This window comes from Onychomys torridus, chromosome 4 (assembly GCF_903995425.1).
Source record: "Onychomys torridus chromosome 4, mOncTor1.1, whole genome shotgun sequence".
Taxonomy (NCBI): domain Eukaryota; kingdom Metazoa; phylum Chordata; class Mammalia; order Rodentia; family Cricetidae; genus Onychomys; species Onychomys torridus.
In genome coordinates this window covers 136,351,281-136,365,460 of record NC_050446.1, presented here as the reverse complement: position 1 = coordinate 136,365,460, position 14,180 = coordinate 136,351,281, and the positions used below count along the sequence as shown (strand labels likewise).

At 47.1% G+C, this 14,180-nt stretch overlaps 1 protein-coding gene across 6 annotated transcripts in view; it reads left to right on the top strand.

The window, feature by feature from the left end:
* The window catches only part of Dido1 (death inducer-obliterator 1), a 57,721-nt gene extending 43,879 nt beyond the window's left edge, over nucleotides 1-13,842 (top strand). For 5 of the 6 annotated variants that reach the window (XM_036184837.1, XM_036184839.1, XM_036184840.1 and 2 more), the window contains 5 exons: nucleotides 140-668; nucleotides 1,042-1,195; nucleotides 1,717-1,806; nucleotides 2,573-2,768; nucleotides 9,943-13,842. In XM_036184837.1, the coding sequence (XP_036040730.1) occupies nucleotides 140-668; nucleotides 1,042-1,195; nucleotides 1,717-1,806; nucleotides 2,573-2,768; nucleotides 9,943-13,196 (4,223 nt within the window). In that variant the 3' untranslated portion in view covers nucleotides 13,197-13,842. Of the gene's footprint in view, nucleotides 1-139; nucleotides 669-1,041; nucleotides 1,196-1,716; nucleotides 1,807-2,572; nucleotides 2,769-3,904; nucleotides 4,902-9,942 lie in introns of those variants that run through there. The other variant, XM_036184842.1, reaches the window with a different exon arrangement.
* The last annotated feature ends 338 nt before the right edge of the window (nucleotides 13,843-14,180 follow it).

The window sequence follows — 14,180 nt, the reverse complement described above, 5'->3', positions numbered from 1 at the left end:
AGCCACATTTAGACAGAGTGCTTTTCTGGTGTGTATGTAGCTGTGCCTCAGTTGCTTTTGATTAATGTAAGAAACCATTCCCTACTTGTGATGGAGCTGTGCTCTTGAATGCGTCCTTCTCATACCTCATACTCTTCAGGTCAGGTTCCGTCATCGGAGGATGAACCAGCTCCTAAAAAGCAAAAGCTTTCAGCTTCTGCTAAGAAAGAAGACTTGAAGCCCAGGCATGACAGCCCTCCATCTGATCCAGTTTCTAACACTGCTGATGAAGGAATTGCAGAGACACTGACTGAAAATGCCTCTGAGCCAGAACTGGAGAGTATATCTAGTCTGAACCAGGAGAGAAAATGTTTCCCTGGGCCTCCAGGTGATGGCCATCCTGAGCCCTCCCCACTGGATGGCCTCTCTTCCTGCTCTGCCTCTGGTGGGAGTGGGGTGGTTACCACAGTCACAGTGTCTGGCCGAGATCCCAGGACCGCCCTGAGTGGGTCATGCACAGTCACAGCCTCCATGGCAGCCCACCTGGACAACTCCCACACACCAGAAACCAAACTGGACATACTAAAGCCTGCTTTGACTCCTGCAGTGGTGCCTAAGTCCATACTGGCTAAGCCATCCTCCTCTCCTGACTCAAGATACCTGTCAATACCACCATCACCAAATACGAGGTGTGTTTTTAGGATGGGGTCTGAGAAAACCTCAAACTCTTGCTTTAGACTGACGAGGAAAGGTAGTGATTACATTGATCAGAAACCTGGCTTTATTATCTTAGAAATGCTCCATTTCTTGGATGCCTAATTATTAATTTGGGGTCATTCAGGTCTTGAGTATGAAGTTTTTAACTTATGGCCATTCTTATTTGTTCCTGATCAACTTATTTTCTTGACCAAATCTCTAAATCATTATGACTTAAATAGTTGCTTGGTAAGGAAAGCCACCAACCTTGGGGATCTCTTTTGCTCCCAAGTATTAAGTTGCCATACTTCGAATTATCCATTGTACAAAAAGAAAGTGACCTTTTTTTATGGTTTGGTTTCACAGCATTTCAGAATCACGATCCCCACCAGAAGGAGATACAACCCTCTTCTTGTCTCGACTCAGCACGATTTGGAAAGGATTTATTAATATGCAGAGTGTAGCAAAATTTGTCACTAAGGCATATCCTGTCTCTGGGTGTTTGGATTATCTCAGTGAGGTTAGAACCAAGAAATTCCCCACCCCCCTCTTTCTTCTCCCCTTTCTCCTTCTCTTCTGGGTATGTGAGCATGTTGGTGTGTCTTGGAGAAATCAGATTCATGCTGCTCTTATATTGTATGGCCAAAGACATAAATGTGGATCAGAAGTCAGGCATCCCAGTTCCCTGCTTAGGTGGGTTATTTCCACATATGTGACCTGCCTCAGTTTCGGAACATAATATCCTTGGGAAGAAGTAGTTGTCTCTTATTCTGGCTTTAGGTGACACTTTCTAAAGTGGTGATGTGCTGTGGGATGTTCTGTATATAAGCAATATAAGTCTCTGTGTGTTTACTTGGTTGGGTCTGAGCAGCTGTGGGACTGGTGGGTGAGAGAGATTTGTTCTGACCGTGGGCCAGGCAGGACCAGGAAAACTCTAGCTACAGTGATGGCTTTACTGTGTGATCTAGTGTTTTGGAATTAATTGTGTCAATCTCTAAAGACTGCAGCTTCTGATGTTGACTTCGTGTTCTTCTTCTGTAGGATTTGCCTGACACCATCCACATCGGTGGAAGGATTGCCCCAAAGACAGTTTGGGATTATGTTGGCAAGCTCAAGTCATCGGTGTCCAAGGTACCTGCTCACAGTGTGGTCTCTGCAACAGTGGGAAATTGTGTTTGCTTAATTTTTGTTTTAACTTCCCATTTTATTGGGCTAAGGCTTGAAACATCAGCCTATAACTTACTAGATGTTGAAAATGTTTATAAGTACATAAACATGTAAAGGTATACTTGACTAGTAGCGATAGGAGTTTGTTTCTAATTGATCATAATGGTGTGAATGCATTCAAATTTTAGTAAATACACAGGCTTTGCTTCCCTCTTTCATGACTAAGGGAAAAGAAGGTAAGAACTTGGAGGTGTCCTGGCTCAGGCACACTGTGTTACTTCATACACAGGCTTAGGCTTCCTAAAATCCTCAAGTCAGCTGCAGGTGAAGTGTGTGAGGTTTATTTTGAAAGTGGTCCGTAGTTTGGACTGTGCTCACAAGAGGAGGTAAAGCATTCAGACTGGCTTTCTAGTGTGGAGACACCCAGATGGCTCCTGCTGCTGGTGTGTCCTGTGTGCTGTGAACCCGTCACATGAAGAGTGGAAGCTTACTTGGTGTCAGACACCTAAGCTGACAACTATACACAGTGGCTCACTGAAGGTCCTGGGAGTGGAGGTGGTTTTAGCCCACCAGTCGAACCAGAACCTTTGTTTTTTACCCTTGATGTAAGTGTAGGCAATAGATCTGACAGTCAGAACTGCTAGGCAGTGTGTCTTCGGGTCTGCATCTGAAGGAGGGCTGTTCAGGGCAGCTCAGGTGCATGCTTCCCTGTGCTCTGTTTGCCTTACAGGAGCTCTGTCTGATCCGCTTCCACCCCGCCACAGAGGAGGAGGAAGTTGCCTACATCTCTCTCTACTCCTATTTTAGCAGCCGTGGCCGCTTTGGGGTTGTAGCTAATAACAACAGGCATGTCAAGGACCTGTACCTGATTCCACTGAGTGCTAAGGACCCTGTGCCATCCAAACTCTTGCCCTTTGAGGGCCCAGGTAAGCACCCAGTTTCTGGGAGGTATAGGCACAGCCAGTCCTCACATAGTCCTCTACACTGACATCAGGTTGTCACAGGGACATCTGCCACCTGGCCTAAACTCTAAGGAACTAGATTAGGACAACCAGTGAAACCATGCATGGCAGGAGAATCTGTTCTCTGAGATGTGGGCACATGGCTCTAAAACTTATCTCAGTTCTTGTGAAAATTGACTAAGTACTTACAACCAAATTGTTTGCTGCCTCAGACCAGGAAGCTGTTCAAATGCCACTATCAAGAACCAGACCCAGAGGAAAGACAGGGCTTGCCTGGATCCAGGGTGCCTTATACTCTAGAAAGAGGGATGCTGTTACTGTTGCCACTATGCTCAAAGTGAGCTGGCCTCTTCCATTCTAAGGTGCTTCTCCACAGGACCTGATTCCTAAGGGGTCCTGTAACAGTATCATTAGAGAAGCATCTCAAAATGACTGCTTTTCGGTCACTGCACATATTATAGTAAGTTCTTTTATCTTTTCAAACTATCTAGATTTGCTCTTTCCTATTGAAACATTGCTTAGCAGATTACCTATAAAGAAACACAAACTGGGGTTCAGATGACATGGAGGGGTCTGGTCCAGTGATGTCCAACTCTGCTAAGTGCCTTCAAGGAGTTTTCATGGCTTCAATTAGGGAATTTGCACTAGGTTCCTAAATTGGTCTCTTTGGTCATTATGTCCCCAGAGGATTAGTCTTAACCTAAAAGCCAGTGGGTTTGACATGTGCTAAATATTCTTTAAAATACTGTCATAGAGGTAGCTGATGCATGCCCAAAGCCCTGTTATTCCACACTACTTGCACTACACCTAAACTTGCTGGGATGCTAAAGGCCAAAGCCCATTGCCCAAAGCACTGCCAACTACAGCCTGTTCCTAGTTCATGGCATGGGTTTCCTGTGCCTGCAGTTTCAAAATATGTGCACATTAAGGTATTGGTCGGTGTCATAATTCAGGGGTCAAATGTTAATGGGCACGATGCAATAGGTGATTTTAGTGCTCAGCACATTTCAAAAGCAAAGTGTTTTAGTGTGTTCTGTGAAGCCATATTGGGGATTAAAAAACAAAAAACAAAAAAACAAAACTGCCACTGTGGATGGCAGGAAGTGCCCTGGAAGTGTTCGATGACAGCCATGTGAAGAGCTCTGGCCAGCATATTCCATGACCATGGGGAAAGGTATCCAGTTCTCCTGGAAGTGAAGATCCAGAAGCTGCTGACCCTTGGCACCTGTTTGAAGAGCGGCCGGTTGCTTAGATGTCTCAGCTGGCGGTTAGGAGTTAGTGTCCACAGGTGGTGTTTGTAGTGAGGGTAGGTATTGCCCCTGGACACCCTCCTCTCAGGTGGAAAAGTACACCATTTATTGCAGAAGTGTGAGTTATATCTCTTACCTCCAGTTTACTTAAAAACAAAAGCAGCACTTCATCATTTATATTCTCTCTACCCCATCTCCTTCTCAGCATTGCCAAATGAGAACAGACTGTTGGGAGTACATGGAGCTTGCAGAGTACGTGGGCATTGGGGTACATGGGACCCTTAACCAAATAGAACTTGGATAAGGTTCCCAGGAGGAAACTGCCACAGGAATGGCACCATCAATTGTGGCTGCACAGTCATCTGGGTTCAGAGTTGTAGAATAGCCAGCTGGGACAGGGCAAGGCCACACTGTGCTTCTAAGATGACGGGTCCATTAAGAGATGGACACTGACCACCCAGACTCACATTCAGTGGCTGCCCAAGTAGAAGGGCACACTTGTTGAGGCCATGACACTGAAGGGCACACTCAAAAGATAGGTTCCCTCCACAGTACATCATAAATGTGTCTTGCTAAAATAAGAATTTAGAAAAGTAACAAAATACTACCCATAAACTTCTAAAGTTTTTTTTTTTTTTTAACTTAAGGACTGAAATATAGTTTTTAATTATACCATTGCCACAGTTACATGTGTGTGGTATTTGCACACTGTCAGTGCAAACAGCCTTGGCCTAGGCCAGGCTTGTGGCTGGACCTATGTACTGATGGCTTGACTTGGCATTTTCTAGGTGTAGGGGTGTGTACGTGTGTGCGTGTGTGCGTGTGTGTGTGTGTGTGTGTGTGTGTGTGTGTGTGTGTGTACACGTGTGCGTGTGCTCTATATGTGTGTGCAGCTGGGCTGGAGCCTTGTTCCTGGCTTGTTTTTCCCTGTCCTTATAGCATGTAATCTTCCTAGAAGCTCTGGACACTTTGGGCCATCTACAGGTAGTAGCTCTGTCCCCCTCAGCTGACCAATGGCCCCGTCTGAGTACCAGCTGCCCAGCAAGCTGGGGGTCACATACCTAGGAAATTACTGGGGCTTGGGTCTGCATACCCAAAGCCTTTCAATCCAAAGGCTTTGCCTTGACTGTGAATGGTGCAGCGCTGTCCTCATAGCAGGGGCTAACATGTCCTCATGACCAGAGTCAGCCCTATGTAGTGTGTGTTCAGAATCTGATCATGATAGGAGTAGAGATGGCCTTGCAGGAAAGTGACCCACTTGTCTATGTACCCCATTTTCTACACATGGAACCACAGGTGGTCCTCTCCAACTGAACTCAGAGCCAAAGATTTTCAGACATTGGCTTCTTGAGCTCTGTTCTTACTTTGAAGGATGATGAGACCTCAAAAGTACTTAGGCTACACCTTCAGAACACTTACAGCCAGCATTTGGTTCTTGGCCTAGCATATGTGTTTCACATACCCAGTCAGTACATCCAGAGCTGCTGGGTTTCTTAATGACTCTAGTGTCCTTGTGCTTTTTAATGGTTTTCTACAAGAATGCTGTCTGGTCTTAGTCTATCAGACACTGATGTTTATACCTAGATTATACCTTTTGATTATTTCAAAGGATAGCTAAAAAACCTAGGTCTCTCTGACTCCGCTGTCCATCTTCTCCACACTAGTTTAGATGCTATCTTAAAGCCACCAACAGGTTCTCAGATGGCTTGTGGCCTTAGTCAAGGGAGTGAGACTAGTTTAGTTACAGGGAACCCTTGCATTCTACTTGGCCCTGACAACACTGAGTCTGAAACCAATGTACCCACCAATATATTCATCAGGGCCCACTGCCAGGCTGGAGAAAACCAAGGGCACTTTGTTTGGTGTCAGTTGGTGCCTGTTGTACTCCCTGTTGTATTCAGCATGCAGTCAGTCTCCTCCCCAAATCACCCTCAGGGGCTCTGAGGGGAAGGGCATGCCTCTACACATAGAACACATTCCTCAGGAAGTGTTACACACCAGTGTCTTTGTGTTTTCTTTAAACAGTTCAATTAGCTGGAAAAGTTTTATGCTTTGAAATATTAGCAGGTAAGCACTCCAGTTTTCTTGTGTGTGTGTATCAAAGCTTTGCACAGAAACTGTAATCAAAGTCAAATACAGTATTGAATGGAATGTACTACTTTGTCTATCTAAATCAATAAAAATATGTCATGGAAACTGGTCATTGTTTGTTTGACTTGGAACCATGTGGTAGCTAAGGCCACTTGCCCTAGGTCTACCTCTGCTCCTTGTAAGCCAACATAACTCTCTTCTGGTAGTACAAGGGCTCCCAGTATCCTGCCAAATGGTGCACAGCAGAGAGCATGCAGACTGGCATGCTCCGTGGTGTCCTTTGTACTTGGGAACCTGGAAGAAGATGGACAGCACCTTGTTACCCCAAGCATGCACAGGGTGCAGTGGCTTTACCCTGGTCTTACAGCGTCTGTCGAGGAGGGAGGACATGTGCGTGAGTGTGTGTGTGCCAGGTGGGTTGGGGAGTATACAGTTCCCCTCATATTTGCCAAGTGTGTCCAAGTCATACACAGTTTCTGATCCAGCAGGCGTGCACATTTTGTTTTGACAGATTCAAACCATAAAAAGGTTCTCATCTTGAACATGTTGAACATACTGTTAGATTTGGGAATAGAGATGTCAATTTGATAGGTGTGAGGTCAGTGGGAATCTACTTTGGGGTGATTCTGTTAATAAACGGGAACACTAACATGCACCACCTCCCCACTGTCTGTAGAAGCGGGTGGTTGTCTTCAGCCACATCTTCAGACTCTGTTGATAACACGTCTAGATACAGGTCCTGAGAGATTAACTAGCACACTTCTTCAGGTGCACCCTTGTCTGGTTTCTCTTCCTGTCTGATACCACTGAGTCCAAGGGCTAGAAAGACATTTGCACCTTGAAAACAAGGACAGATGTGGAGCTTAAAGGGCTTGCTTTCATACACATTAAACAATGTTTCCCTTCTAGTTGAACAGCACATTTTAACTGCATCTGGTATGTCAGTCTCCCAGTGCTTGTTTTGTGTAGTTGTGTGAATTGACAGCCTCATAAAAGTCCCAAAGAGGGTGATGAGTAAGTGACTGCCATCCTGTCTAGTGCTGGCTTTTGTGGACCCCCCCCCCCATCTGCACTTCAGCTGGGGTGACCATTGCTTCTCAGGCCATACATCCCACACTCTGGGGAGCTGAATTCTTAACCTAATGGCTGATGAAATGCAGCAAGCCTGGAAATTGAACCCCAAGAAACCTGGATCTCCACTGCCCCTCCTGGAGGTGTGGGGTAGAGATGGGGGCTTGGGGCCTTTGACCTTCATTAACATTTCCTCTTCTATGGCATATCTTGTATACATAATGGAGCAGCATCATTAACTTTGGGACATGGCCCTCACTCCTCAGTGAAGATATTTCCAAGGCCCAAGACAGATAATTGAATTTGATTATTCACAAGATGCTGCTGCTTCCAGTTGGGTTGGGTTTTGTTTTTTGTTTGTTTGTTTTTTCTTGTTTGGTTTTGGCCCAGGCTGGCCTGGAAGTCACCATATAATCTAAGTTGACCTTGAACTCATGGAGATCTTCCTGCTCTCAGACTCCTGAGCAGATAATACATATGAGCCACCGTTCCCTGTGGGTCTTTATGTAGTTGTAGGTATACATGAAGCAGGCAATAGGGGTTGTTTCAGGACAGGGCTGTGCATTCTGGGGGAGGTTAGCCAGAAATTGGACCAGTGTGTGGAGCCCTGCAGTATGCATACAGGATGGCCAGGTGATTAGAAACAGCTGCTGGTAAGATGCCATTCTAGGCAGCCTGCTGTGCTCAAAACCACCATAAACACTAACACAACTACCAGCTTACTATGATTGCTGGAGCATCCTGCTGTGGTGGGACATATTAATTCCAATGAATACCCTGGACCCTGTTCTGAGTCTTGGTTGCAGTGGAGGGCCCATCACCTGCACTTGGTGGTCTGGAAGTCCTTCCTAGAATGAGGCGATATAACCCCCTCTGGAGGACTAGTGGTCCACATTAAGCTGCCTACCCTGCCCCTTCATACCAGGGCCTCCAGCCCTTAGCACCATGTCCCTCCACAACCCACAACCTCACATCCCCAGCCAGCCTCCTAGTGTCAGATTCTAGAAAAGGCCTGGCTTACAGAGCTGTCCAATAAAACTTGAGGCCCAAATGTTCCAAAAAGTTTTCATAATTTAAACTTGTAAGCTCTAGCCATTTTATACAGATTTGTCCAGAAGGCTAAAAAAAAAAAAAAAAAAAAAAAATTGGTTTAACAATTAGTCCAAACTATAGATCTTAACAAGCCATATAATACCCAGGAAGTAAATAGCAACTCCTGTTTTAAGTTTAAAATTCTCTTAGTTTCTTCTTAGATAAAGAACTTGCCTTCACACATTCTGAGTGTTCAGTAGGATCTGCCTGCTCTCTAGGTTTTTTAGGGGGTTTATTTTATTTTTTTCTACTGCCTAGCTCTTTCTCTGATACACTAGGCAATTACAGCCCTATCTCAGTTTTTGTATATCCCTCCAGGAAACAGTAGGATGGCTCAGATTCCTGGAGGTGGGAGGAGGGCTAGGTGTGGGGGCTGGGTAGCCAGCTCTCAGTGGCTGGCCCAGTAAGCCTTACTGGAATTTAGGAATTATAACACCCTTAGAACTAACATTACATTGTCTAAAAGCAATTGTTTACAGTAGCTTGAAACACAAGTAAAATCTTTGATAGTGATTTAATTGCATAAAGATTATAATATGAATGTATTTTTAAAACAGTGAGTTGAACAGTATGGTCAAGTAGACAGCTTGTTTCATTTTGCATTTGTACTCTTGACGCCATGTCACTCTCTCCTGCTGCTCCAAGTTACAAGTTTTGTGACCTGGACTTCCATTCTTGCTTTGTTCCACACTGAGGAGTGGGAAGCAGCACTTAGGACACTGCCTGCACTCCCAAGACGGTTTGCCACACTGTTTTAGAGAGGTCCTTGCCTTTAAAAGCAGTGTGCCCCGAATCTCCCTAGGGCTTCCTCCCTGGGGTATGTGCTTTACCACCATTTGCAAATGCCCTGTGCCTACCATTCATTCACAGCTTAGTAGAAATGTGATACATGAATGTCAACGAATTTTGTTTTAAATTGAGCTTTGTTTTCTCATTACTATAGTTCTGACACCAAACACTAAATTCACTGTCATTGGTTATTATAGCTTGAATTTAATTGGTCCCTAACTATATGCCAGCTTAGTATATTTAACATATGCAGCTCATATGTTAAAGCTAAAAGGGGGCTGCTGTCTCCTGATGTGCAGTGGAGGTGAATGGGAGAGCATAGCTGAGACTTTTAAAACATTTTGCCCTCAGGAGGCAGGAATAGGCAGATCTTTGTGAGTTCAAGGCTAGTCTGGTCTACAGAATGAGTTCTAGGACATCCAGGGCTACACAAAACCCTATCTCAAAAAAACATTGTTTGCCAACCCTCCCAGTCAAATGTTCCAACAGCCAGTAGCTGCCTGTCTCTCTCACCTCTTCTATAGCTTTGGCATTTTAGCAACTGGAAAGACATAGCATAAATTCTAATGTGAGATAGGTTTGCTCATGACTTGAGTTCTTGTTTTGTGGTTTCTGATGGGGTGCTAATCTGTCATGGGTCCCTTTCAGACTACTAGGTGGGTATGATGGTACATTCAAAGACTCCAATCCCTTGGCCTTCTATAATAAGCTTCTTAAACTTGGGATTTTATCTTACCACAGAGTTTCTTCCTCTGCCTATTGAAGTTCCCCATCAGTGAAAGTTACCTCTGAAGGGTGAAAGCTAGGCTTAGATTCTAAAATTTGTAAAAAATTTTGTTTTCTAGGTCTTGAATCACCACGTCCAAATATAATTCTTGGGCTAGTAATATGTCAGAAAGTCAAACGTCCTTCAAGTGCTGGAGAGTTAGACAAGACAGATGAAAAGCGGATCCGAGTCCAACAGGAAGAAGTAGAAACTTCAGTCTATCCCAAAGTAACTACAGCTTTGTCATCTGAGAAGAAGCCTCCCAAGTACCATCTGCACTCTGCAGATACAGCTGCCAACAGCACTACACCCCCTGGTTCTCCTCCACCCCCTCCTCCTCTTCCTGAACCCCCAGTACTGAAAATACTGTCATCCCTCAAGCCAGGGTCCACCAGCACTGTCACTGCACCCACCACATCAGCAGTGATCACCACTACAGCTTCCCCTGTCATTTCTGCTACTTCAAAAACAGCTTCGCCTCTGGAGCACATTCTGCAGACTCTGTTTGGGAAAAAGAAATCATTTGAACCCTCCACCAAAGAATCTGTTGGATCTACCCTGTCTCCACATCAGGATTCCAAGGCCAAGGGGGAGGATGCCATGTCAGCAGCTCCTTTGTTGGATCCAATTGTTCAACAGTTCGGTCAGTTCTCAAAAGACAAGGCTGTGGAGGAAGAGGAAGAAGATGACAGGCCCTATGATCCAGAAGAAGAGTACAACCCTGAACGTGCCTTTCATACCCTGCTTACAGAGCCAGGGAGGCACCATGACGTGGAAAATGCCCCTGAGACAGCTGAGAAGGAAGAGGTGGCTTATGATCCAGAAGATGAGACCATCTTAGAAGAAGCTAAAGTGACCATTGATGACCTGCCCAATCGGATGTGTGTGAAAGTCAGCTCCACGGAGAGGCCTGCTGACTTTACCACCGATGCCACTAATGCCTCTCTAGTAGAGCAACAGAAAATGTTAGAAGAGCTAAATAAGCAGATTGAAGAGCAAAAGAGGCAGCTGGAGGAGCAAGAAGAAGCCCTTAGGCAGCAGAGGGCTGCTGTTGGTGTCTCCATGGCACACTTCTCTGTGTCAGATGCATTGATGTCACCACCTCCCAAGTCTTCCCTGGCCAAGACAGACCTGTTCTCTCAGGAGCAGCAGGCCCCTGACCCAAGTCATGGAGCCCTGGGTGCCAACCACAATTTAGACTCGAGACAGAGTAGGGATCCAAGGCAGGCCAGGAGGCTGGCTGCTGAGAACATTGAGAACGAACCTCTTCCCAGGGCCTCCACGGGAAGCACACCTGGCTCACAAGGCACCCTGCCTGCCAGGGAGACTCCTGCTGCTGGGACTGCAGTAGTCCAGGGCCCTGGGCTGACTCCCGAAGCCAAGGAGTCAGTGGCTAACCCCTGGGCTACGGGTGAAAATGCTGTGTTGAGAACCGAACATGATATCCAGAAGTGTGAGCACCCTGGTAACCCTGTCTCATTGCCCCTGGACAGCAGTCACTTTACTGCTGGTGATGGCACAGCCAGGCCAGCCGCACCCCGCAGAGTGCTGCTGCCCACACCCCCTAGCACCACCTTTTCACCCAGCTTCCCTTTGCAACCTGAAGCACAGAATTTTAGTTCTGGGGCCAGGGAGCCTTTTCCAGGGCCCGTGTTTCTGTCTAAGGAAACATCTCTTGGCTCATCCCAATACGAGGACCCTCGGGGTGCTCAGTCTGCTGGGAAGAGTGATAGCCCAGTAGCTGATACTGAGGACAGCAGAGAGCCACAGCTCAGGCCTGGTGAGGGCACTACTCCATTCCCCCAACCTGGGCAGAGGGGCGGAGGCCCTCAGCCCCAGTTTCCTGGCCAGCGTGAACCTTTACCACGCAATTTTGGGATGTCAGGACATCATGGCCCTAGTTTCCCAGGACCTAGGGGGCCAGTCCCTCCATTTTCAGAAGAGACTATTGTTCCTAACAATGATGGACCAAGAGGCCCTCCACCTGCCAGATTTGGGGTTCAGAAGCCACCAATCCCTTCCTTATTCTCTGGGCAACATGGACCACCTCCCTATGGGGACAACAGGGGACTCTCACCTTCTTATCTTGGTGGGCCCAGAGGAGGGGCACCCGCTCAATTTGAAGAACGCAAAGATCCACATGGGGAGAAGAGGGAATTCCAGGACACTCCATACAACGAGATGACAGGTGCCCCTGCTCAATGTGAAGGACCAGATCAAGCCCAGTTCATGGGTAACAGGGCACCCTTCCAGTTTGGAGGCCAGAGACGGCCATTGCTGACTCAGATGAAAGGGCCCCGTGGAGGACCTCCACCATCTCAGTTTGGGGGCCAAAGGGGACCACCTCCTGGCCATTTTGTGGGCCCACGTGGGCCCCATCCTAGTCAGTTCGAAACTTCCCGGGGCCCTCACCCTGGCCAATTTGAAGGGCCAAGGGGCCAAGCACCAGGTTTCATGCCTGGCCCCCGGGGTGTTCAGCCCCAGCAGTTCGAAGAGCAGAGGGTGAACTCACCGCCACGGTTTGCAGGTCAGAGGGCAGCGGCTCCTCTGCCATATGGAGGACCAAGGGGGCCTGCACCCTTTGTTGAGAAAAATGAACAGCCACCTTCTCGATTTCACTTTCAAGGCCCGTCTTCACAGCCTGTGAAGCCTCCCCCTCGGCCCCTGCTGGAGCTACCAAGCCACCCTCCTCAGCATAGGAAGGACCGATGGGATGAGGCAGGCCCAGCCACTAGCCTGCCCTCCAGTGCTGGGCCTGGGCAGGGCCCTGAGGCTGACGGGCAGTGGGCCACATCGGAGTTCCGAGAAGGCAAAGGCCATGAGTATAGGAACCTGGCTTTTGAAGGGAGACAGAGGGAGCGGTTTGAAGCAGGACCTAAAGAAAAGCCTCTGGATGAGCCTGAAGCTCCAGGGTTGGAGAATCGGCAGGGCCGGGCATTTGAGGATCGGAGGCGAGAGCGAGAGAGAGGCAGAAACTGGAGTCGAGAAAGAGACTGGGAGAGGAGCCGGGAGTGGGACCGGCATCGGGAGTGGGACAAAGGCAGGGATAGGAGCTCCAACAGGGACAGGGAGCGAGACACCGACCGGGCTAAGGAGTGGGACCGGAACCGCGAGAGAAGCAGGAATCGTGACCGTGACCGGGAAAGGCGGCGAGACCGTGACAGGTCCCGGAGCAGAGACCGAGACAGGGACCGTGAGAGAGCCCGAGACAGGGACCGGGACCGGGACCGGGACCGGGACCGGAAGGATCGCAGCAAGAGCAGAGAGAGCCCTCGGGACCTGAAGTCTGAGGCCAGGACCTCAGATGGGGGCCCTGCCGCAGCCCAGGCCTAGAGGCCATTGCACTCGGGGCTGGTGAGGACAAAGACCTCGTGTCAGCTATTGTTAATATAGGCTCAGCCTGGCAAAGACCCCTTTAAAAGCCAAGTGCATAAAATGTGTTGAGCAAAGAGTTTTTGAAATAGCTATGAACTTAGATGCAGGATATAATATTCTGGACTTCAGGAATTACTGTAATTTTGTGTATAATGGTTTGTTACAAAATTTCCCAACTTTACAATTCTGATGTTTTTTTTAATAACTTAATATTTCCATTTAAAATTACAGAAATGGGAAAATATCTACAAAAGCATATTGCTTTTTTTCAGATTATAAAGTTATCTTTTCCAATAACTTGACTGGTGTAAGTTTTAAGGGAATTTCAGTGGACTGTAGAGCTAGCTTTCCTGTGCTGCCATCTCTGCTTCCAGATACCCAGACCTGTCAGGGGCTCAGTGCTGTCCTGGAAAGAGAGCACTGTTGAGGGGTGAGCTGGGGGTATGCTTGCTATGGTGGGAGAACAGTCTTCCTAGGCCTGGCTCCCCACAATGCATCACTTTAGAAGTTTTTTTCAGAACATAATTAGAAGTAATCCATCCTAGTGAAAATTGTTACATTTTAAATAACAATTTATTTTTAAATGTTCAAATTTATCAGCCTAAAGAAAGAAGCAAAGCAGTTCAGAGTAGCTTAAGAGGGAAGAGGCAGGAGTCAATCCGAAAAAGCATTGCCCAATGCTGTCCTCTGAGTAGCTCTCTGCAGAGTCACAGACCCCAGACAGGATGGGTTTGGAAGCTTCTCACTGGGACAGGGCAACGTTGTACCAAATCTGGAAGAGAGGAGGAGGATGGTGAAACAGACTGCTTCATGAAAGGCTGCTCTGCTGCTGTCCTAAAGCCCCTCTGAAGATGCTGAGAAGATCGGCTAACTTATTTGACTGTGCAAATATGTTTGATAGTTCCTTTTATATTTTCATAAACTTACCTTTTCAGATAGAGA